The sequence below is a fragment of the Macaca nemestrina genome, chromosome 3 (assembly GCF_043159975.1).
Source record: "Macaca nemestrina isolate mMacNem1 chromosome 3, mMacNem.hap1, whole genome shotgun sequence".
NCBI classification, from domain to species: Eukaryota; Metazoa; Chordata; class Mammalia; order Primates; family Cercopithecidae; genus Macaca; species Macaca nemestrina.
In genome coordinates, this window is record NC_092127.1 from 130,762,400 (window position 1) to 130,787,933 (window position 25,534).

The 25,534-nt window shown below is 34.3% G+C and overlaps 1 protein-coding gene and 1 non-coding gene across 3 annotated transcripts; one reads left to right on the top strand and one right to left on the bottom strand.

The window, feature by feature from the left end:
* Nucleotides 1-923: 923 nt before the first annotated feature.
* On the bottom strand, nt 924-16,830 carry LOC105463605 (gonadotropin releasing hormone receptor). Of its 2 annotated transcripts, none has more exons than XM_071093462.1 (3): nt 16,235-16,828; nt 7,122-7,341; nt 924-3,286 (listed from the first exon to the last, which is right to left on the bottom strand). In XM_071093462.1, the coding sequence occupies exons 1-3, from the start codon at nt 16,754-16,756 to the stop codon at nt 3,042-3,044; spliced, it is 987 nt and encodes a 328-aa protein (XP_070949563.1). In that variant the 5' UTR covers nt 16,757-16,828; the 3' UTR covers nt 924-3,041. The 2 variants fall into 2 exon arrangements, with proteins under 2 accessions (XP_070949563.1, XP_011709115.2); XM_011710813.3 differs by having other exon boundaries at nt 3,054-3,286; nt 7,122-7,213; nt 16,235-16,830.
* Nucleotides 9,799-9,949, top strand: LOC112423462 (small nucleolar RNA SNORA62/SNORA6 family). The gene has a single exon (XR_003013941.2). It is a non-coding gene; the product is annotated as a small nucleolar RNA SNORA62/SNORA6 family (small nucleolar RNA).
* Nucleotides 16,831-25,534: the final 8,704 nt, after the last annotated feature.

The window sequence follows — 25,534 nt, forward strand, 5'->3', positions numbered from 1 at the left end:
TTAACTGCCTAAAAATATTATCTGTTTATGACTACCACCTAAGTTCTAAGACAAGGTCACTCTCAGGAAATTTCAAACTCATTTATCCTATGTTCTCTGGTAGATAATATTTGTGGTACCTTCCCCAGAGTATTTTTTTAGCTACTATATTTCTGTTGAATAGGCTTAAATTGAACTAATGTAGACTTTGTTCAATTTACTGTCATTAGTTAATGTCACTCCTGTACTAAACTGAATTGCTAAAAGAAATTCAATTTTTAACTAGTTTTATAAGCTAAGGAAGAGAAACCAAGATAGAATCTCAAATATCTGATATATTAGATTGACTCTGTAGAACATTTCCTTTTTTACAAGGAGTCCTCACCTTTTATTATAATAGGACATAAAATAAATGATTGTAATATCAAATATGAAATATTATCTGTTGAGTGGATTATCTTTAATTTCAAAGCCATATTTATCTTTTGTGCTATAAATTTTAGTTTGTACATTACATTATAATGTATAATTATACATTATAATTTATAGACCACAAAATTCATATAGAATAATTATTTCTGTTATGTTTTTTATTACATATTGAACCTTAAGAGAGTTTCTTGGTTTGAAAACAATAAGCACATTGAAGCAATCTTGTTTCAATATTTACATTTTTATGTTTGCATATAAACTGATGAATAGATTCTGTTATATTTTTATTGTAATAGACTTTTTTATGTGTATACAAAGTCAACTAGGACTTCTTAACCTTTTTTTGTGCTATGAGCTGCTGTGGCAGTCTGGTCCATCCCTCTCAGGATTGTGTTTTTAAATGCATAAAATAATACAAATAGGACTAAAATTAAAAAATACAACTCTCTCTCTCTCTCTCTCTCTCTCTCTATATATATATATATATATATATATATATATATTTTTTTTTTTTTTTTTTTTTTTTGCATGGAATGTAGGTTAAGAACCCCTGAGTCAAGATTTTGAATAGCCCTTTAGTTAATGTGTATAAAATTATGCTCGAGGCAATTCCTAAGAGAGATCCATAATGAGCACACAAGAAGAACCAAGCCGAGATACATCCGTTAAACTTGTGTGTGATAAAGCCCTTAGATTGTATCTGTACAAGTGTGTTATTTTTGCTTTTAAATCCCAGAAGTAAGAATTATCAGTTTAGGAATAAGTATATGACAGAGACTTAGAGAACATTAGTTTTGTTTCAACTTATCTACATCCCTGTGTTATCTACGAGAACTATAAAATCTTGGAGTGAGTATACATGCCAACTTTGAGCATTTTAGCACACTACAGAATTTTAGCCTTGTCCAATTCAACTGTAGAACTGGGCCATGAATTGGTTAATTAAAGGTATGAGTTTAATGAAAAAGAAGCTATGAATGAAAGAGTGAGTACGCAGAGGGAGTTCAATTGAGACAGAATTGGAAAATAAGGTAGGATGTGAAACAAACAACAACTCAACACTATAAAACTGAAGTATGAGAGGAGAAAATCAAAGAAAGAAAGGACTTACCATTAGTTGGCAATTTACTTTCCACAGTACCACACACCTGGAGTATTTAGAAATTACATTTCATCTTTTGTGTGGCACTACATAGCTCATGTAAATATAATAGTATCTTACCTATTTAAAAAATGTTGAATAGCTTAATTTCTTTTAAGACTCTTATCATGTTTTTCACATTAAATGGGTATTATACTCCCATTATTTTCATCCCTTCCCATTTTTCATAGAAGAGATAGACACAAGCCTGAATTAAATAACAAGGTCTTGTTGTGCAGACATATTTTGGAAACCATACTATTCAATGTGAATATCAGTAGGTGTTAGTTGTGCCACGGGCTGCTGTGGCAGTCTAGTCTATCCCCTTAAGATTGTGTTTTTTAAATGCACAAAATAATACAAATAGGACTGAAATAAAAATATTACATGGAAATATAGTGTTGTGCATAGACTGCAGGTTAAGAAACCCTGCATCAAGATCTTTCCCTCCTTCCCCCAACACACTCTGTCTTCTTTGATCTGTACAGACTGAAGCTGTAGTTTTCTCTCCAGAGTTCCTTTTATGTATCAAGCATCTTTTCGCTTGTGCATTTGCTAAATTTTGTTTTCATTTTTCTCAGTTATTTACGAAATATGGATTTAGTGAGATCAAGGGATAGACAAAAAATTCTTCACATTATTAAAATAGAGGGCGTATTATGCATAGAGCATACTCAGTATGAGTATTTTCTTAGTTGAATTTGGAAACATTGTTATTTTACGGCAGTTAATTGCCACAAACTCCATAGACTATACAGCCTAGAGAGGAATGTTCTAAACCTCTGTCCAAATCCTAACCCCTCTAAAATTTCCCTTTATAGAGAGGCACTTCACAACCTGTACCACATAAATAGGATGAAGGAGAACTACTCATGGTCTTGTCAGGTTGGTGGAGTGGTTGGTGGGGTTGGTGACTGACTCCTCCAAATGTCGGAATGCTTTTGAAGCCAAAGAGAAAAACAGATCCATTTGTTTTTTTTTTTTTCGTTTTAACTACAGGAGGGAAAGTTGATCTTATGGGCAAGGGGCTCTGTGCTCTATGTACTATATAGTATAAAACTCTAATTGCTAATATGCCCCTTTTGGAGAAAAACTCACCAAAGCATGCTAAGTTTAGACCTGTGTTGTGGTTTCTCGCCTTTGATTTTTTGGCATTCTTGTGCCTTAGGCTGCAGGTATTTTAAATATTTGTACATTATTATGCAAAGAGAAAGTGATAAGAAACCTACATAATGTGTTATATGAGGTCAGAAAAGGCAGAGATTAATTTAGAAGCTGATGATGACGAGAAAATATTTTAGTATTTTTCCTGAAGATTTTTCCTTAATAATTGAGGCTCTGAAAATGGAGGTTCTAAAAGAAGGAGAACTTAAGTGTAAATCCTGCTTTGTTTGTATGTAAACATGCTCCAACATTTGTGTTAATATTCCCAGATGGAGAGATTCATGACCTTACCCTTCTTCATATGACTTCTTGTGTAGTCTATCAATCACAGAGAAAAATATCCATAGATAAGTGGATCAAAGCATGGGTTTAAAAAGGCAAAGAGAAAGAAGAAGTGATTTACTGGGTCTGACACCCTGTTTAACATTTCAGGATCAAACCAATACCAAATTCCTAGGACATAGTAGGGAGTCCAGCAGACAGTGAATGAAGTGGCAAATGCAACTGTCATTTTTAGAGTCTTCAGCCGTGCTCTTGGTATATTGTTCTTGGACTGATTCAGTTGTAGTTCTATTGGATAGAGAAAAGAGCAGGTGTTTAAAGATCAGTTTTCTCACGAAACCGAAGTGGACAAAAAGGAAGACAGCATCACTAATTCAACTTAATCAATGGGAGAAAATTTCCAGTATTTTAAATAATAATAATTTGTTTGAAAAGCATGTTTTAATGAGAGTTTTCCACTATGTCACATAATGAATAGAAAATATTGAAGACGATAGTGCTCCTGTTTCTGCCAAACTAATTTGGATTTGAAATATGGGATACTCAAAGTCTTAACATATAAATTTAAGAGAGTAGATGAGATTGAGCTCAGTTGAATTCTTTTTAAAAAATTTTTTTTTTTAATTTTAATAGGTTTTTTTGGTGGACTGATGGTGTTTGGCTACATGAATAAGTTCTTCGGTGTGAGTTCTGAGATCTCAGTGTATGCTGTACCAAATGTGTAGTCTTTTATCCCTTGCCACCCCCCACCCTTTCCCCCTAGTTTCCAAAGTCCAGTGTATCATTGTTATGCCTTTTTGTCATCATAGCTTAGCTTCCACATATGAATGAGAACATATGATGTTTGGTTTTCTATTCCTGAGTTACTTCACTTAGAATAATTGTCTCCAATTCCATCCAGGTTGCTGCAAATGCCATTATTTCATTCCTTTTTTATCACTGAGCAGTATTCCATAGCATATATATAACACATATTTTTATCCACTCATTGATTGATGGGCATTTGGGCTGGTTCTGTATTTTTGCAATTGCAAACTATGCTGCTATAAACATTCCTGTGCAAGTATCTTTTTCATATAATGCCTTCCGCCCCCCACACCCCCAGATAGATACCTAGTAGTGAGAATGCTGGATCAAACAATGGTTCTACTTTTAGTTCTTTAAGGAATCTCCACATTATTTTCCATGATGGTTGTACTAGTTAACATTCCCACCAACAGTGTAGAAGTGTTCCCTTTTCACTGCATCCCTGCAAACATCTATTATTTTTTGATTTTTTGATTATGGCCATTCTTGCAGGAGTGAGGTGGTATCACACTGTGGTTTTGATTTGCATTTCCCTGATCATTAGTGAGGTTGAGCATTTTCCCCTATGCTTCTTGTCCATTTGTATATCTTCTTTTGAGAATTGTCTATTCATGTCCTTAGCTCACTTTTCGATAGGATTGTTTGTTTTCTTCTTGCTGATTTGTTTGAATTCTCTGTAGATTCTGGGATTAGTCCTTTGTCAGAAGTACAGATTGTGAAGATTTTCTCCCACTCTGTGGGTCGTCTGTTAACTCTGCTGATTATTTCTTTTGCTGTGCAGAAGCTTTTTAGTTTAATTAAGTCCCATCTATTTATCTTTGTTTTTGTTGCATTTGCTTTTGGGCTGTTAGTCATGAACTCTTTGCCTAAGCCAATGTCTCGAAGGGTTTCCAATGTTATCTTCTAGAATCTTTACGGTTTCAGGTCTTAGATTTCAGTCTTTGATTCACGTTGAGTTGATTTTTGTATAGGGTGAGAGATGAGGATCTAGTTTCATTCTTCTACACATGGCTAGCCAATTATCCCAGCACCATTTGTTGAACAGGATGTCCTTTCCCCACTCTATGTTTTTGTTTGCTTTGTGAATTCTGACTTCAAAACAAAATTATGTTCACTGAGTATCTTTGCTACTAAGGACAGTAAGTATCATGTATGGATGAAAGTGTACTACCCCAAATTATCTATCTCAACTGTGTGCTTCTTTCTATGATAGATTAAATAATTTCACTTTTCATATTAATAGAGCCTTTAAAGTTTATAGGTTACACTTGTGAAGAAATTTGCTGGAAATTAATGGAATTACTGACTTTTTACAGTCAGGCTGCCTACCTGAAATTTTGAACTTAGTTCTTAAAGGTAAAAAGGTGCAATTCTGAAGTGCTCAAAATCTGTTCTTGTATTTCATAATAGAGAACTTCTGTGTTAAGTAAGAAATACTCTTCACATACCATATTTTGTTTTTTGAGGGAAACAGATAATGCTATTCAGAAATAGTCATTTTGAAATTTCTTATTAATTGGTCACCAAAGAGTGGACATATAGAGGAAAACATTTACATGCATGGTGTTTTAATTATGAAATTATTTTTTGTCTAGAAATATTAAAGTAATTTATTAAATACAGACTGATTATGGATTTTTGGCAGACAAAACTAATTACTATTTACTCTGTGCCTTGCTAGAGGCTTTGCTCTTTTCACATACTATTCATTTTTTTTTTAGACAGAGTTTCGCTCTTGCTGCCCAGGCTGGAGTGCAATGATGCAATCTCGGCTCACTGCAACCTTTGCCTCCCGGGTTCAAGCGATTCTCCTGCCTCAACCTCCTGAGTAGCTGGGACTACAGGCATGTGCCACCACACCCGGCTAATTTTTGTGTTTTTGTTAGAGACAGGTTTCATCGTATTGGTCAGGCTGGCCTCGAACTCCTGACCTCAGGCAATCCACCCGCCTCGGCCTCCCAAAGTACTGGGATTACAGGCATGAGCCACCGCACCTGGCCTTCACACACTATTCATTTAATCCTCAATATCCGTAAATTTTGGTGACACATCCATTTAAAATTCAGAAAATCATCTTGGCTTAGCAAGTGACTGAAAATGAAAAAATATCAAGACAACCACAACATGTCATGCTTTTTCTTCTTTTGAAACATCATCACAGTCAATAATTGGTTTACTGTTTATGACTTTTCTGCTAGACTGTAGTCTCCATGAAAGCAGGATACTTACTAGATTTTTCTTATTCATCATGGTATCCCCACCTAGCACAGTTTCCAGCAACGCTGAGTAGTCAGTATGTATTAATCAAATAAATAAAATAATAAATAAATGTGTTCATAATAGTTATGGCTTCCTGCCTCTGCTTTTTTGTTTTTCTGCTTATGTACTGCTAATATTTCTTCAGATTAACTCCTATTTGAGATTCACCTTCTTATTTTCCCTCTACCCTTCTTAGATATCGTTTATAAAATGGAATCTCTCAAGATAAGATTTTGAAGGCAAATTGTTTTTGCAGTATACTTTTTTGGAAATATTAAATACCATTTTGTGCTGGCAGGTGAAAACTGCCCAATTCCCTATTAGAAAGCATCACCATGAATATTTTCTTTTGAAAATACCTACTGAGACTATTCATGCTATAATAGTTAAGATGATTTCCCTGTTAAGTTGTACCAGATATAACTTATGTACTATGTCATTGATAACATGTATTTTGGATGTCATGCCAACATAACAATGTTTATATTTCATAAATATATGTTTTATTTTTGGGAATGCACCATTTTACTAAAGCCAAAAAGGTACAAACACATGTGTGAAGTTTTGAATGAAATCATCAATTACATAGTCAATAATATTTCGCATATTAACATACACACAAATGTGCATAGTTTACGTTGTATAAATATAGGGGATTTGAATATAAAATGAAACAGCTCACTTTAGCTAGTTTATTGGATAGCATTTAACAGGTTGTACTTTTCTATAGTCTAGATATCACAATTTGTACTTGCTACCCAGCAGAAACCATTTGCCAATGCTTATCCTGGGTCTTAATGGAATAATCATTAATTCTTCTTTAATTTCATGATGCAAATGTAGAACAGCAGAAGATACTAAGTTACCTTATCTGTAAATTGAGGATGATAAAAGCATAATAAAAATGTTACCTTATGGGGTGATTGTGAATATTAAATGAGCTAATATATACAAACTGCTTAGAACAGTATCTGGCACATAGTTCATTGCCACTCTGTGTTGAGTATCACTGTTTAAAAACTGCCCACAAATAACACTAAATCTAAGGAATACATACTGTGGGGATCCTGATGAAGGACCCGTGTCAGGGTGAAGATGATTTTTGCATTGCAGATCAGCATGATGAGAAGAGGGATGATGAAGAGGCAGCTGAAGGTGAAAAAGTTATAAAATGCTTGATGCCACCATTGTGGAAAACTGCAGTGTGTTACACATTGAGAGAAAACTTTTGTCTGTCCGGAGCTGTCTGCTAGATGAATCATCCTGAAGATGTATAACTGTATGAGATAATAAAAAGCTATGTTACTTTTTTCCAAATGGTATTTGAAAGTTTTCTCTTTGGTACTCTGCTAGCCTTCTAGCATGTTACCTAAAGCAATTTCTAAGTTCCTTAGTAGTATATTTCTGATGTTTCTATGAAAAGTCATGTGACTATTTACTTAAAATATGTTTGGGTAAGTGTCAATAGATCTACAAGATTTTGGATTTTTTAGCAATTATTTCAACCTTGAAGAATAATCATCTTTCAAGGATTTAAATGTTGTTTGTATTTCAGTTTCCAGTACAATTATGCTGAGTAAACTTTTCGCAAGTGATTTTGCTCATAAGTTATATCTGCAGTAACTATAACTGTGTCTGGCACTTAGAATGTACCCCCCAAAATGCATATTTAAATTTTATTTTAGAGACAGAAACCCTATTAAAATGACATTTTAAGAAATGGTCACAAGACATAAGCAGACAGTTGCTCAAAGAAAGATGGAACATGTCAAAACAAAAAGCAAACAAAAAAACAATCCAGGAACCAGCTGAAAAGAGCTTCCACTGGCCAAATCTGGGGCAGTTTAAGCATTAAAATACAAAAAAGAAACTGATCTAAAAGAATGATAAACTATTGAATACAGTAAGGATCCATGAGCCCATACTTGTAAAAATTACAAAATAACAAAAACAACAAATAAATGGGTGAAAAAATCCTCTTCCATAATGTAGAATGCCAACTAATAAGTGAAAAGGAATAAACAGAATTAGTGATTAACATTTGGTAATCACTATAATAAGTGATTACAGCAAGAATCATCAATAGCTGGTAAAAATAGTGGATGGAACTTTGAGGAGAACAGGATATTTACAAAATCTCAAAGTATCAGTCTGCAGGATACTTATTCATTATAAGGAATAAAATAATAACTCTATAGAAGAGAAATATCTAGATGAGTATGTTAACATTGCCAGTAATAGGACCCATTGACAATGTCTGTCTCCTTATGTAATGCATTGAGAACTTAGCATCACTAATTTGGTATTTTTGCTTAAAGTGTATAACCTGAATCTAACCTTGAGAGGACAAATCCCAACTGAGAGACATTTTACAAAATGACTGGTTTGCACTCTCCAAAAATGTCAATATCATGAAACACAAAAAAAGACTGAGAAATGGTTCCAGCTATAAGAATACTAACGAGGTATGCAACTAAATCCACCACATAATCTTGGATTTTCTTTTGTTAAAAGGGCAAAAATTAAACTGGGACAACTTATGGGCTCTGAATAGAACATATAAATTAAATAGGGGTAATATATCAATGTTAAATTTATTTTTTATTTTGACAATCATTACTGCGGCTGTGTGTGAGAGGCCTTAAACACACTTCGAAGTATTCAGGGGTAAAGAAAAATCATGTCTACAACTTACTTTTAAGCAATTGGGGAAATGTAGATAAGATAAAATAAATAAGCAAATGTAAAATGTTAATATTTGAGAAAATCTGGGTGAAGGTACCCAAGAAATCTGTATGATTCTTGTAACCTTTCTTTGAGTGTCAAATTATTTTTAAAAAGCCTTTATCCTACAACTTTTAAAAACACAAACTGAATCAACAATTAAGAAAATGTTGCAAGTAGTTTTCAAAAATAAATTCTAATGGACATTTACTCATTATTTCTCTATTTAGTAAACACTTCTTACCTAGTTATTTATAAGCTTTTTCCCTGAGAAATTTCATTTTACTGTGAAACATTATTAAAATGAAATGAAAAGAGAGTGTAAGCATTTTTAAATTGATAGAAAGTAAATTCAAACAAAAATGTTACAATTTTTTTATTTTAAGCAAATGAGGGGTTCTATTATTTTTTGTTTTTGATTGAATTAGAAAATTTTAATTTTAATTACAGTATTAAGAAACATGATTCTTTTCTAAGCTACCAACAAAAAAACACTATAAAATATTTTTAAGATACTTTATTTTCTTAAAAAAAGACATACTCTGCTCCCATTCCCATCACCTCAAAAGGGAACGAAACCTTGGCCCTGTTAAATAAGTTGAAAAGTTGATTTCAGTTTCAGATCTTTTTTAATCTTCAAGGGGAAAAAATGATTTTAAATTAATCCACTAGAGGGCGTCTAATAATTTTACAATCATCCTGCAGTCAAGAAACCCCGACAAGTGCATTCAGCTAAGTTTATCTTATGATTCAGACTTTTTTTCCCACATTACAAAGTGAACTTTTCAGTTTTCTGTAATTCTTTGCAAGCTGACCTTATTTAAAGTTCAGCTTTGAATTAGATCCAACAGAGGCTGTCAGTTAAAGTCTTTGGAATGGTTACTTCACGTAGAACCCGAGAATTTCTTTAAGGTTTTAGCTACTTCTCTCTGTACCATCCCAGTTGGACTTGGAACCGGATGACCTGAATTTTACTTTTTCTATGCTCTGGGCCACATTTTCATCTTAATATTTCATGTTTTAAAGGCATAATGATATCACTGACTGGCTGATGAAATCACAAGCGTAGGTAGTATGCTACATGAGAAACAAGTTTTTCGCTAGCACCACAAAGGTCTCTGGCCCAATGAGTGGAGTTTGACAGTAGTTCTTGTCACAAGTATAATGTTGTTGCATGCCAGTTTTGAGGAGAGATGAACACATTTGAAAAACAGTGTGTTTTTTTTTTTTCTGTGTTTGTCTATATTTCTTGCTCAGGCCTCTCGGGCATTACTTGTTCTTTCCGTTTTCACACCAACTTGGTGAGTTCTGCTATAAGATTCTAAAAAGATGGGTTGTGTGTGGTCCAAATTGGTTCATTTGTAACTGGAAAAAAAATTTATAGTTTAAAAAATATGTTTTAAAAAAAGCCCTGATGAAACTTTCAATTAGCAATGACTTTGAAACATAGTACTATGATTGAGTTAATGGCTATCTTATTTAACACATGCTTATTTTTTAAGCAATTCTTTGGTAAAACTAACTATAGCTGGCATTCTCTGTCATAAAAGATAAAGCAGTTATATCCTTCAATCAAGGAATTTAATATTTGGTAGTGGAGATATAAAATGTATGTGATCCAGGTAATACAAGATAGACCGATAAATTTTAAGAAAGGTATAATAAAGTGTACAAAAATTCAGAATCTTACTTGCCCATAAATTAATTTGCTATTGTCTTAGTTCCATTTATTTTGTGCTCCAAGACCATGTTCATTTGAATGATTAATATAGAGATCCACTTTGCTTTTAGTTGTTCATTTGTTCTTGGATTTTATTTCTTTAATTTTGGTATGTTTCTCCTCTCTTGTCCCTGACCCTGGTTCTCATCAGCGTTTGTTTTATTTTGCCATAAACAAGAACATTCTGTTTTCATTTTTTTTTCACAGTCAATTGCAGTTGTTCATTTCTTCTTGGAATATTATCTTTAACACTCACCTTACCCACACTAATTACACCCTTACCTAGTGTTATCCAAAGGTAATTATCTTCAGATGTGTGCTTCAGTTTCCTCATCTATATATGGAAAAAATAGTAATATCTACCTCTAAGGCCTATCATGACAATAAATGAGTTAATACATGCAAAGCACCTGGAATAGTGCCTGGAACACAGCACTGTATAAATCTTAACCATTATTATAATTAAAACTTGAAGTTCACAATTTTTATATGTATCCACATGCATTTATATATTTATAAATGTGTATCATATATTTTTTTCTTGATGTCTTTTAAGCATCAGTTTTCACTTCAAGCTTTTTCTGCCTTTTTCTTCCCCAGCCTCCTACAGGTAAAAAGGAAATAGACAATATTGCAGTGTTCAGTGGGCAGAGGTGGGTAGAGTGTAGCAGTTAAAAGAGCTAGCTATGGATATGGCCATATATGGATAACTAGATATACTGATATACTGAGATGTCCACTTATTAAACAGTAATCTTGGGCATGTTATATAATATTGGAGGTTTAGTTTCTTCATGTGTAAAATAAAGGTAAAGATTGTACATAATTTATGTGATTGTTGGAAGCATTATATGAAATATTGCATGTAAAAGCTTATTTATGGATTTATTCACTGCCTGTTCTGTGAACCTAGCATGTAAAAGCTTTTAGCCAAATTCCTGGCACATATTTATGTCCTCAAGCATTATTTATCATCATCAACATTATTGCTGTTGTTATTTCTGCTAGTAGGACGGTACTATGTTGTAGCACAATGTTTGGCATATTGTACCTGTGTAATAATATTTATTGAATTTAAACTGTTTGCCAATGTCAGTAGTGCATTCTACACCAGTAAATTCTCTATGCATTAAGGCAAGCCTCCACACATCTTCAGACAGCATATCTTTACACTAAGGATGAAGGAGAGGCCCACATTTCTTGCCCGCAGGCCTGGGTTAACCACGTAATTTAAAAGCTGTCAATATGTGATGCTCTATATTAGCACAGATAAACTAGTGTTAAGCTTAACACAGATAAGCTATGAACTCTTTCTGCAAATAACCTGCTACTCTGGAATTCTTGTGGTATTAAGTGACTCTTATTAGAAACCATGTGATTTATAAGTAGATATGGGCACATCTAATTTAGGAAATGTCTTCTCTTCCATTTATATTTACCAACCTAACCACAGATGGCCTTAAAACCAAAGCTATCCCAGGGTGTTTGTTGCTTTTTCATTTCCTCCTTCCCTCCTTTGTTTTTTCTTTTCTACCTTTCCTCCTTTTTCCTCCCCTTCCCTTCTCTCCCTCCCTTCCCTTCTCTCCCTCCCTTCCCTTCTCTTCTTCCCTTCCCTTCTCTCCCTCCCTTCCCTTCTCTCCCTCCCTTCCCTTCTCTTCCTTCCGTTCCCTTCCCTTCCCTTCCCTTCCCTTCCCTTCCCTTCCCTTCCTTTGCCTTCTCTTCCTTTCCCTTCTTTCTTTTCCTCTTTCCCCACTTTTATATACGATACCTCCAAGACTTGAATTACTGTGCTCTGGCATGTATAGTTTTGCAGAGTACAATAGCTTTGTGACCAGGGAGTAGTTTGACCAAATTTAGTAATCAGTCAGAATGCATGCTATAATTTTGAAATATTTGAAATAATCCACTTTTATACAAGCATTTCTTTTTTGCAGTTTCTTAAAGGACCAACAATTCCATACTCATATTTCTGTACTCTTTCTTTCCTGACTTCAAAAACTCTTTTATGAAGGTAAGAAGAAAGGATGGGCTTAGGAAGAAAGGAAAAGAAGAAAAATAAACATTAAATTAGTAATTAAAATTAAGGTGTAAAGTCTTAGGTGATTTTATAAATTGTATGACTTATTCTTTACAGTTACTCTTTTAAATGTAAGTAATTTGCTGAAAGTCACATAGCTGGTAGGCAGTATTACTGAGATTTGAGCCCAACTCCATTTGAATCTCACACTCATGCCACTTTTACTATCCCCATTGCCTTTTGAACTTTGTTGCAAGGAGATACGAAGTCTTTAGTAACTGTGACTGGGAGCTAGTGAATAACCAAGTGGAGGACTGGTCCTCCTTTACCTCTATTTTAACCAGAGCAGCTCCACTTATTTCTGTGTCATTCATGATGATTTTTTGTACAGGATTTTTTTATGTACAGGATTTTTGTACTATATTTCATTTAAAAAATTTTTGATAGACACATAATAATTGTACATATTTATGGGGTACATTGTGATATAGAATTTTTAAAAAGAATTCTATTACTAGCATAAAATTTGAAAGTTTCTATGCCACACTATTCTAAAACTTCTGAGAATGCACCACCAAATTATCACATGTGGTGACAACATGTTTGTTAAGATTTTTTTCAACTGAGATATGAATTACTCAAGTAATAGAAAATTAGTATGTCCACCAAAGGATGAAAATTAAAGTTACCCTTTTCATATAAATTAGGTACAATAGGATGTGCCTTTGTCAATGGGCTTATCCACAGACCATGGTGAAGCATGAGACACACTCATCATGTGTCACAGTCTAGAAATAAAAAGCCCTCTTTCTCATATTCCTCATCAAATATATGTAACATTGGTTATGGGATTGAAATCTCTTTTATTCAGAGAGATTGCAGAGAGCCATAATAAAAGAAAAGAATAAGACAACATGAGTCCAACAGAGTACGTGACACTGGGAATGCCAATGGATCCTTTCAAATCAGTGCTTTTTGAACAGGATATGCTCAGCAGTGAGTTTCAATCAACAGTAAAAAATGAAATGTAACAGAATAGAATATTGATTTCATCAAAATTTTTTCTCAGTTATATGTGTGAGAGAAAGAGAGACAGAGACACACATTTTCAATGTAGTGTGTGTTTCTTACTTTGGATTATTGGAAAAGGATTTTAACACCATTGTCTTCAAAGGTTTAGACCTTAGCTCTCTGATGTGAAGTAGGGATAATAACACAGCTCCTATTTACCTCATAGAGTTAATGTAAATATCAAACAACATTACTTATGTGAGGTTATTCAGGAAGCTTCAGCAAAGTGCTTTAAAGTGTTGTTGAAAATAAGGATGAGTCATGTGTTTTACAAAATAAAATAACATCATTTTCTGTGGCTCATGTTCACATAAATCTCTCTAGTAATGTATTTGAGATCAGACTATTACATGAAATTCCTAAATAATTCAAAGTTAAGTTCCTATTTTCTTTTTGCTACATCAAGTTAGATAAATATTTGGCATTATCTTTCTATTATTGCTGTTAATATTTAGATGAAAAGAATTGGATTGATAAAGTAATATTTCATTTATAGCCTCTAGGAGACTTCTTCTAAGAAGAATCAAATCGTGAGTTTGCCCTTCAGTTATTATTGCAAATAGGATTATTTCTACTTTGGTTTGGATTTTAATCCACATCAGCATCTCAAATTACCAACTACTTTCCACATAGTTGTACTTAGACAGATCTTATATTGCCAACAGTCATGTCCTAAAGCAAATGATTTTACTTCTCATAGCCTGCCTTCCCTCTCCCTTCTGCAAACAAATAGATAGACAAACAAACACTCCCCTTCTCAACCGGATAATGTCAATGGTTTTACTATTTAAACTTCTTGGCTAAGAAAACTGGAACTTTATTTCCCCCGCTCTATTATTAACTCTCTCAATCCAATTTGTTGTCAAGTTTTGTATTTTGTTTGAAATGTCTCTTTTACTATCAATTATCTTTGATACCACCCTAGCCCCCTGATGATCTCATTGACAGATGATTTTTAAAAAGTCTTTGTTTTACTCCACTCCATTTGGGCCATTTGAGCCTACATAAATTTTCCCAAAAACTTTTTTTTTTTTCTTTTTTGAGACAGGGTCTCATTCTGTCACTGAGATTGGAGTGCAGTTGCAGTGGTGCATCATGGCTCTCTGCAACTTCTGCCTCCTAGGCTCAAGCGATTCTCCCACCTCAGCCTCCCGAGTAGCTGAGACCACAGGTACATGCCATTATGACCAGCATTAATTTTTTTATTTTTTATTTATTTATTTTTATTTTTTTTATAATTTGTTGATATGGGGCCTCCCCAGCCCAGTCTGGTCTCGAACTGCTGGGCTCAAGTAATCCTCCCACCTCAACCTCCCTTCCAACCTCCCAAGTAGCTGGGACCACAGGTGCAAAAGTATAAAGAAAGAATGTGGAAAATTTTAAGAGCATAAGCCTTAGCTAAATCACCTCATTTCAGGTGATATGTTTGCTAAAGTTTTTCTTATATATTCCATCACTGTGAAAGAAATCATAAATTTTTTTTCAGAAAATGAAAACATTTTAGTTTTTCCCATTATTCTTATCATGACACACACACATTTTCAAAAGAAATATTAAAGTGAGAAATTGATGGGATAAAACAGTTATCCAGCTTTCTAGTGTCTTGTGCTATGTAGTGAATTCTGCATGGCAGTTTTTTGTTGTTGTTGTTTTTTGACCATCTGGTCAGTTTAAAAAGTCTAGATAAATTTCCATTTTCAGAGGCAAGTTTTGGAGGATCCTAGTTAATTCTGATTTATTTCTTGACACATCCTTGTATCCTGGGTTTAGCATGTAGTACATTTACATGCAAGAGAAAACTTGTTCATCTGCTATTAACGTTCTTTGTTATTTTCAAGAATTTGTCCCTTTTTTCAGGGATCTGATTGTTAAAATGGTAGGTTCAGTAGGTCAGTTAACCGGTCTGCCTCTGATGAAGGCAACCTGGGAAGATACTGCCCTCTGTGGGGAGGGCCTGTGCCTACTCTGTCAGCCATATGGCTTTCTCAATAAGCTGCCTCCAGCAAAACTCAAGCTAACTTTAGGGAAATATTTGGATTTCCATACATCCAAGTTGTCTTACTTTTCTTCTATATTCAGTACCATTTAGCTGCAAACTGCAGAGCAACATACTAATCAAGAATAATTCTCTCTAAGCTGCAGTGACAGAATTCTTAAAATTTCCATTCAAGAAACTTTAAATAAGAAACATTATAAATATTTTCTATCTAGGCAAATTTCATAATTCCTAAAAATTATCTCAACTAACCATTAAAGCCATGTCAACCAGAACAAAAAGAAAAATAGAAGAATAGAATGGAGATAAGGTCAAGTTTGAGAATCGCAATTTTTGGGGGGAAGCATTTGCTACATAATAGATATTATGTGATCCACTTTATTTATTTATTCATCACAAAAGCAGTATTAAGTAAGCATTAACCCCCATGTTACATTTTATCAGTAAAGGAACTGAAACCAGAGAGGTTAAGAAATTTGCCCAAGGTAACAGAACAGAGCCAGAATTAAACTTCGCTCTCTGACTTCCAGAGCCCAAGCTCTTAAAGGTAATATAGTACTTCCTTTGATAAGACCTTATATCAAATTTAGATAGGAAATCTATGATCACCATATCCAAATAAGTTTATGTATAATGGCTTACCTGTGGTCCTGCAAAGACACTACTGAGGATCCAGGCCAGGCCAACCATGGACTGTCCGAGCTTGCTGCTGCTTTTCAAAGCTAGGGGCCTCGTGATAGCCAGGGAGCGGTCCAGGCTGATCACCACCATCATGAAAGCTGGGGCATACATGGAGAAAAGCTTTAGATAACTGAGAACTTTGCAGAGGAACTCTCCAGCATACCATTGGACTGTAATGTTCCACATCCCATCCAGTGGCATGACAATCAGAGTCTCCAACAGGTTGGCTAAGGTCAGATGTTTTAAGAGCAGCTTCATTCTTGACAGCTTTTTCCCTTTCTCTTTCTTCTGTGTCCACTTCTGAAGTTTCAGCAGGAAAGAAGCATTAAAGGTCGCAGAGAGTAGAAAAAGCAAGAAAGTAACTGTCACTCGGATCTTTCCAGACAAGGTCAGAGTGGGGAGGTTGCCCTGCATCAGTGGGATGCTGTTGTTGATGACTGAACAGTGATTTTGATTCTGTTCAGGTGAGGCACTGTTTGCCATATTTTCCCAGGACAGAGCTTCAAGACTTGTGTCTGTGGCGCATCTGATATTTTATTGTAACCGAATCTAAAGTCCTGTTTTATTTCTGCCTTCTTTAGATGGAAACGTCACAGGTTTAGACGTATGTCAAATTTTGTCCCTGAGATACTTAATGAGAAAGATCAAGGTTAACTTGTTTTGTGTATTGGTAATCCAACAGAGGGCTAAAACAGAGCAGGCCAAACGCATTCTGAGGGCCACATGTAACTGTAGCACCTCAGCAGATGGCCTGGCTTTCATAACACTCTTCCTAAGTGAAGAAGGATACTCACAGCCTAATTTTGAATTTAAAAGACAGTCATGATATTATGATTAAATAACTTTAAAATTTTTTTCTAAGAACTATTTAGCGTTAGTGTTCTGTCCAATATACAGATGTAGAATGATAATGAAGAAAAATGCAAACAACTCGATCCAATTAAAATCCATTGTCTTAAGGAATTAACACATTTCTCAAAAACATTTCTTGGTTTTCCTTTTCAAACACACTGTTGAGCACTCCAACACTGGACAAATACACTCATTTAAAATTATTCTACAACAAATTAAAACTTTACATTAGAATCAATCCAATTGGCTGTATTCAAATTTATTAATCAATCTTACTGCTCAGATCCATGCTTAAGTTAGAGTAAAACGGTTAATCAGATTTTAAATTATTGCCTTGGTTTTTATAATTATCTAAATATTGTACTTGCTGTTCTTACACATTAATGCATAGGGGAACTAGCTATTGAAGAGAAGACTGTGTAACTGCTGTAAGTGCATTTATATGTGTTTATATTAGTGTAATATGAATATGTTCCTTTATAGGTTATCTGATCATTTCAAATTGGGACCACTTAGGAACGTTTTCTGTGTTGCTTTTTTAACTTTCATGGTGAGTGCTGGACAGTTATTTATTAATACTTGTAAGACTTACATTGGAATTTATTAAATCACCAGCTTGATTTGTCTAATGCCAACAAGTTTGCTTCTGCGGCAGCCAAAGCAGGTACAATGTTAAGGATAAAAGTGACTATTTTGACTTAGATGGTGCATTCTTATTGGTTCATTTATTATATCTGTTTATTCTGTCTTAAATATTTATTTATTTAATAAATAGTTACTAAATATTTGCTATATACATTATCTTAGCCTTTGCTGGTGATAAAAAGTGAACACAACATCATCCAGCCCCTTTAAAGAGCTTGTTACCACAGAAGGTTAGATAAGTGTTTTAGACATATCTTACGTATCTCCTCAGCTTCCCTGTGTACTGGCTGTCTCCTGAACCTTGAGCAGCTTAGACCAGTCCTGTACCTGAGCTCCTTTTTGACTGTCACTATATGTCCAGGATTACCAGCTTCTCTCACTACTTCCAGGCTTGAAATATTTATATCCTCTATTTATACAGCATATGAAAGAAAGAGATTTTCTCACACCTGAGATTTGTGACCATAAAATTTTTACCTATGTCAAAACTAAGTTCTGACTCATCTAGGAGAATTACAAAAAAACAAATTGTGCGTACTACATTAGTTATAATAAGTTCCTTATAACCAGTCTTGACTAAGATAATTTATTTTTCTGAAGAACTCAAAAGGCTTTGCATATACATCATGTCAGTTAATCTGATCAGGGCCACATGCCTGAAATGAACAAAACAGAGTAACCATTGGAAAGACATACGAATATGAAAAGTTTTTGTAAGTGAACCAGCAACCAAAAGAACAAAGGAAAGAACATTCATGTAAAAATTCGATTTTAGTGAAGTATATTTTGCTCTTTGTCTTGTATATCTAGGGGAGAAAGATTAGAGCATAAAAGCTTCATTATTTGTCCCTTTCCCTCCCATTCCTTCCCCTCCCCTTCCCTTCCCCTTCCTTCCCTTTTCTTCCTTTTCTTCCTGTCTTCCTCCCTCCCTTTCTTTGTTAGTGATGGACTGATTGAATAGGGAAGAGGCTGCAATGGAGCTGAATGGGTCTACAGCATATAGAGTAATAAGTGACTGGGGAATGAATGGGGTATGAGGACAGGGAGGGCATGCTTAGAAGCTGGAGCAGCACATTTAAATATGAAGATAATGTGAGAAAGTTCAAAGGGTATGTGAGAGCAAAAGTGTAGATAATGAGGCAGTCTTCAAATCTGGAGAGCCTATATTCCAAGAAAAAGAGTTTAGGCTTTACCTATATAAAGAATGGAGTAATATAGGGTAGGTATGGCCAGATTTATGCTTCACAAAGCTTACTGTGTAGCATACAGAGAATGCCTTGAAGGGATTTGGTGAATAGTGGGCAATCAAAATTCAGGTGACTTAGTCTATTTGGAAAACCCTTGCTAACTACACAACATGAAACGTATAAAGCCCTAAAGTGCAGGGTGTGGCTATGAAAGTTGGTAGAGGAAGTAGAGGGTGAATGATGTTTGACACATTTGAGGAGCTCTAAGTTGTTGAATCTAAGTTGTTGGATGAGTCAACTACATAGATTTTGAAGTGTTGTCCATATTGATACTACTACTAATAGTTAACATTTATTGGGTACTTACTCTGTGTCAGGCGCTTTTCTAAGCATGTTACACATATTAACACATTTAGACTTTACCACAACCCTAGAAGTCAGTACTATTATTTTCATTTTATGGTTAAGGAAAGTGAAGCAGAGGGGTTTACATACCTGATCCATATTAGAGTTTGTCATGGGGGAGCGGTGGCTATCTAGGCCGGCGGTGCAGGGGCAAAAGAGTTTACCGTTGTAGGCAAAAGAAAGGCAAATTTGCTAGAGAAAGTAGGAAAATATGTTGCCAGGGAGACAATGGGCAGGATCAGTGGAAGGGAAGCTGACTTCAAAGAAACAAGGGCTTGCTGGATACTTTATAGGATGGTGTTTATGCTGTATGCTGAAGAGGGCTTTGTGCAGTACTGATAATGCCAAGGTTACAGTGCGCTAACTTGCAGGTGTCTGGTGATAGTTGGGCACAGGAATACTGAGAGTTATTTGTGCAGGAGGGCTATGTGTCCTTGTAGCTTATCTGCTTTTTCTTTTTGCTTTCCCCTGCTCCCACTAGCCTGACTCCTTTTCCCTAATTAGGATACCACAGAATTGTACTTACGTCTCATGCAGTCTGCCTTCAGAGCTCCTGTCTTTAACTGCCATGTAATGCTACCTTTCTGGTAGCAGTTGGGGTGGAAAGGTCTATGAGCCAGGTGCCATAGTCCTTAGCAAGTGAAGGGCCATGTTAACAGGCCCTTTTGGTTGCAAGAAAGGGAAACTGTCTTAGATAATGAAGGTCTCTTTCATGATACACAAGACCTAGAAAGCCAACAGGAGCCCAGGCAGCTCTAAGGATGAGCAACTCCTGCTGATTATCACCTGAGTTGATTTTCAATTATAGTAACTTTTTTTTCTTCGTATTATTTTTCCCATCATCTTCTTGAAACTAACTAGCCAGTTTTTTGTTTGTTTGTTTGTTTGTTGTTTTATTAAAAGTCCAACTTCTGAAGGGAAAGAGTGATGATAGTTTAGAAGTCACCCAGGGAGCAAGAAATATTTTTCATACCTTTACTCATGAGAATGAAATAATAGAGGAAGGCAGCTCTTTCAAATAAGAAGAATGGGCATGAAAATGTGTTTGGGAAAAAAATTTTGTTTTCGGTAAGGAGAGAAGATGGAAGTAGCACAATATCAGAAAAAAAAGAATGTTTGTTTTTTTTTTTTAGTTTTTGAAAACATGACTTACTTTATTGAGCCAAGAATGATAGTGTCTATGACAACTGTGAAATGAGTAAAAGGGGAACTTTTACAATTTAAGTTTAAATGGAAGCATTTGAGGAAGGACTGTGGATGAAGTAGTATGAGGAAATATTTACACAAAATTGCTGTGAAGGAGAGCAACAAATTCTAAAAGTCATACAAATTTTTCTAAATTATGCACAGCATTTAACATGGCAGATTCACTTTCATTATTCCAAGAGTGCATATTATTTGGAGAATCACACTGTAAAACATTGTTGCAATTTTTATTTCAGTATAGATGTGTTACAGGTAAATGATGGGAAATTATGGTTGAAAATTTATGTGAGATTTTGGAGAACAGATTAAGGAAATGCATATATAATATGAATCATCAACATATGAAATGAACAAAAAAGCAGGAGCATAATAAGTATGTTTATTTTTCAAAATGTATATTCACTAAATACTAAAAGTAGTAATCTTTTACTTTTAAGTGTAATTAGAAATATATAAAAAGATTTAAACCAGCAATGTAAGAATTATATTTATTTCAACAATTCAATTAACCATCTATTAAGCATTATGTACTACACACTGTACTTGTGGATACCAAAAATAAGGCTAGCCAAAGCTCATATTTGATATTTCCAAACATATTTTATAATTATATTGTATTTTTATAAGATTTTATTTATTTTATTTATTTATTTTTGAGATGGAGTCTTGCTCTGTCACCTAGGCTGGAGTGCAGTGGCATGATCTTGGCTCACTACAACCTCTGCCTCCTGGGTTCAAGCGATTCTTCTGCCTCAGCATCCCAAGTAGCTGGGACTATAGGTGCACGCCACTATGTGTGGCTAATTTTTGTATTTTTAGTAGAGACGGGGTTTCATCATATTTCCCAGGCTGGTCTCGAACTCCTGACCTTGTGATCCACCCGCCATGGCCTCCCAAAGTGCTGGGATTACAGGCATGAGCCACCGCGCCTGGCCAAGATATTTTTATTTACATAAACTTTATGTAGTTTGCTTATAGTAAAAAGAGTATACTTTTAATTTTGTTCTTTTGCCGATAATCTGTTGGCACACAGCATTTCTATTTCATGATGCAATTCAATTTTCAAATACAACATATCTTATTTCCACCTTGTTCAGAATTGGAAATTTGAAAGCTAGATCCCCAATAGTTATATTAATTAAGAATTTATGCCGGGTGCAGTGGTTCACGCCTGTAATCCCAGCACTTTGCAAGGCCAAGGCTGGTGGATCACGAGGTCAGCAGTTCGAGACCAGCCTGCCCAACATGGTGAAACCCCGTCTCTACTAAAAATATAAAAATTAGCCATGTGTGGTGGTGTGTGCCTGTAATTCCAGCTACTCAGGAGGCTGAGGCAGGAGAATCACTTGAACCCCAGAGGCAGAGGTTGCAGTGAGTTGAGATCACACCATTGCATTCCAGCCTGGCTGACAGTAAAAGACTCTGTCTCAAAAAAAAAAAAAAAAAAAAAAAAAAAAAAAAAGAATTTACAATGCAAATGTATAATAATATAAATAAGATTTTAAAATACAATTTAGAAAAATACTATTATTAGTATTATCTGTTTCTCTTTAAGTTTCAGTAAGACTAAGCACAAATGAAATTGACATCCCGTTAATTTCTATATAACATATTCATTTCTATTTTATTATTATTTCCTCTTTTCTTATTTTAGGACTTTTAAAATAAAATAGTTTTTTAAAAATGAAATTTTGTAAAAATAAATATTGTATTTTTAAAATATTTAAGAAATAAGATTAAAACAAAGATGAAGCCTAGGCAATATAGGGAGAACCTATCTCTACAAAGAATTTAAAATAAGTTAGTCAAGCATGGTGGCACCCACCTATAGTCCCAGGTATTCTGGAGGCTAAGGTAGGAGGATCCCTTGAGCCCGGGAGGTGAATATTGCAGTGAGCTGAGATTGAGCCACTCCAGTCTGGGTGACAGAGCGAGATCCTGTCTCACAAAACAAAAAAACACTGTTGAAGCCCAGAGATGCTGTAGTTATTTAATAAAGTCTTTGAAAAGTACTTTTATTCAGGTAAATCACTCACTTCCTTTATAGTTACTTTTATCTGAAATTTTTCCACTAATTGATTTGCTACAATGTATAATTTGGAAATTTATTAGCACTATTTTTTAAAGGTAGAAATGATCATAGGAATGGGAAGAATAAAAACCCCTTTCCCTCTGCTTATTTCTCCTTGTTTGTGATGCAGATATCACACATACAAGGCCTTTGTTTTAAGGTATAATTTCATAGATGGAGTATATGTCTATGATATAGTATTACTTGTATAGAATTTTTTCTTTACTAGATCGCCAAAGCATCCATAAAAACAAAGAAAAATCTTTTAAAGCAAGAGTCTTTGAATAGTTAAACTTGATTAACTGGCATTCTGCTAACTAGGGTTATGGTTAGTTACCTGAAAATGCACTTGCATTGCACTCCTGTGAGAAAGAGATAAAGAAAAAGGAAAAAAAAAATGTGGTAACAAGTGTTTTGTCAAATGTAAGAATATGTCCTAAAATTAGTATAGTTACACTTAAATGCTTAAACTACCTGCATTTAACTTTACCATACAATATAAGGAAACTTCCTGTTTGGAAAGATGAACTTTAGACAAGATATTCTGGAACAATAATGATTCAACTGGGTTTACTGTATTGGATTTATTGAATTATTTCAAATTTCATTCATTTATTTAACAAATATTTATTAGAGTTTTAGGCAATGAGAAATAGAATAAGACAGAGCTCATACTCTCATGAAATTTATGTTTTATTAATATGCAAATTTTAAGAAATGTTGTTTAAAATATATGGGAAGGTAAGACGTTTCCATCTTAGAAAAATAATTAATTTCAATTTATATTAAAATCTCTACACAGCAAAGAGTTAAAGGGAATATAATAAGGATATCCTTTTTTCTGACATTTGAAAATGTATGTAGTATGGTTATTTATTTTTCTTAAAGTAAGAGGATTCTTGAAAATAAAGAATAAACTCTTTAGAAAAGTTTTATTGGTCTCACATTGTTTACTCGTTGAAAATTCTTGTTGGTTAAAATTATTAAAGAAGCCATTCTCTTCCACTTAAACTGTGACATCTGAGAGGAAGTAAACAAATATGCCAAAAAGATTCTGAGCAATCTTAAGTGCATTTTCTAGCAGCATGAACAAAGGCAGTCTGCTCAGCAAAAGAACCCTGAAAAGCAGCCAAAGCAGCAGTCTGAGTAAAAGGGAGAGAACTCAGAGGTCGAAGTGAAAATGTTAGTAAAGGTAGCAAATCTCTTACTAGATATTGAATTACCCGAAGAGGGAGTCTATAAGCCACAGCTGAGTACAATCACAAAGATGCCGAAAGAGATGCCAGATAGTTCATGTTAGTAGTCACAAATGCATGGGGTTTAAAAGGCGAAAAGAACCAGCTGAGAAGTGAAACTGAAGTTTATTAAAGTTTTACTAGCATATTGTCAGGATGTATTGATAGAGAAAATATATTGTCTATATTGTTTCAAGATGCAGCACCTGTAGTGATATTTGTATTCTATTTAATGGACCTATTTAATAAACTTGGTAGTAATTAATTTGTATTCGGCATATTGAGTTTTTACTATTATTTTAAGGTTTTAAAATTTTAAAATATTTAATTGACAAATAGGATTTTATGTATTCTAAGTTTACAACATGATGATTTGATATACCTATACATTGTGTAATGATTACAATCTAATTAACACATTCAACATAACTTGTGCTGTACATTAGATCCCCAGAACTAGTTCATCTTATAACGGTACTCTTTGATTAACATCTCCCTATTTCCCCCAACCCCAGCCCCTGGCACCCCCTGTTATATTTTTAGAATGAGGTTGATTTTTTTCGATCATGAAGTATTTGTCATTCTTTGTCTAGGTTATTTTACTTAGCATAATGCCCTCCAGGTTCATCAATGTTGTCACAAATGGTAGGATTTACTTCTTTTCTATGGCTGAATAATACTTTGTCTGTGTGTGTGTGTGTGTGTGTGTGTGTACGTATGTGTGTGTGTGTGTGTGTATCATCTTTAAAGAAATTCATTCATCCATTAATGGACACTTAGGTTGTTTCCATGTTTTAATTATTGTGAATAAATGCTGTAATCAACACTGGGATGGAGATATCTCGTGAGATACTGGTTTCACTCCCTTGGTTATATACCCAGAAGTAGGATTGCTAGATCTTATAGTAGGTCTGTTTTTAATTTTTTGAGAAATCTTCATATTGTTTTCCATAATGACTGTACCAATTTACCTTCCTACCAACAGTGAACAAGGGTTCCCTTTTCTCCACACCCTCACCAATACTTGTCTTTTTGATAAAGGCCATCCTAAGAGGTGTAAGGTATTAGCTCATTGAGGTGTTATTTAATTGTGGTTTTAATTTGCACTCTCTGGTGATTAGTGATGTCGAGCATCTTTTCATGTACTTGTTGGCTGTTTCCATGTCTTCTTTGGAAAAACATCTATTCAGGTCATCTGCCAATAGTTAAATTGGATTATTGGGGTTTTTTTGTATTAAATTGTGTGAGTTCCATATATGTTTTGGATATATGATTATAATATCCTTAATAGGTATATGGTTTGGCAATATTTTCTCCCGTTTCATAGGTTGCCCTTTCATTTGTTCATTGTTTCTTTTGCTGTGCAGCAGTTTTTTAGTTTGATGCAGTACCAGTTGTTTTTGTTTGTTTGTTTTTGCTTTTGTTGCCTATTCTTTTGGTGTCATATGCAAAAAATCATCACCAAAATCAATGTTAAGGAGCTTTCCACCGTACATTTTCTTCTAAGAGTTTTATGGTTTCAGATTTTACATTTAAGTCTTTAATCCATTTTGAGTTAGTTTTTGCATATAAGATCAGGATCCAATGTCATTCTTTTGTGTGTGTTTTCATCATGAATTCTTGCCAGATACTTTTTATAGCATAAATGCTGAAATCTGAA

What these genes read in the sequence shown, in the direction of transcription:
- LOC105463605 (XM_071093462.1), bottom strand. Translation starts at nt 16,756, where the DNA reads ATGGCAAACAGTGCCTCACCTGAACAGAATCAAAATCACTGTTCAGTC. An exon ending in GTGTCTTTGCAGGACCACAG is followed by an intron (nt 7,342 to 16,234) that starts GTAAGCCATTAT and finishes TATCTCATACAG; the next exon opens with TTATACATCTTCAGGATGAT. An exon ending in CCTTCATCAGGATCCCCACA is followed by an intron (nt 3,287 to 7,121) that starts GTATGTATTCCT and finishes TCTATCCAATAG; the next exon opens with AACTACAACTGAATCAGTCC.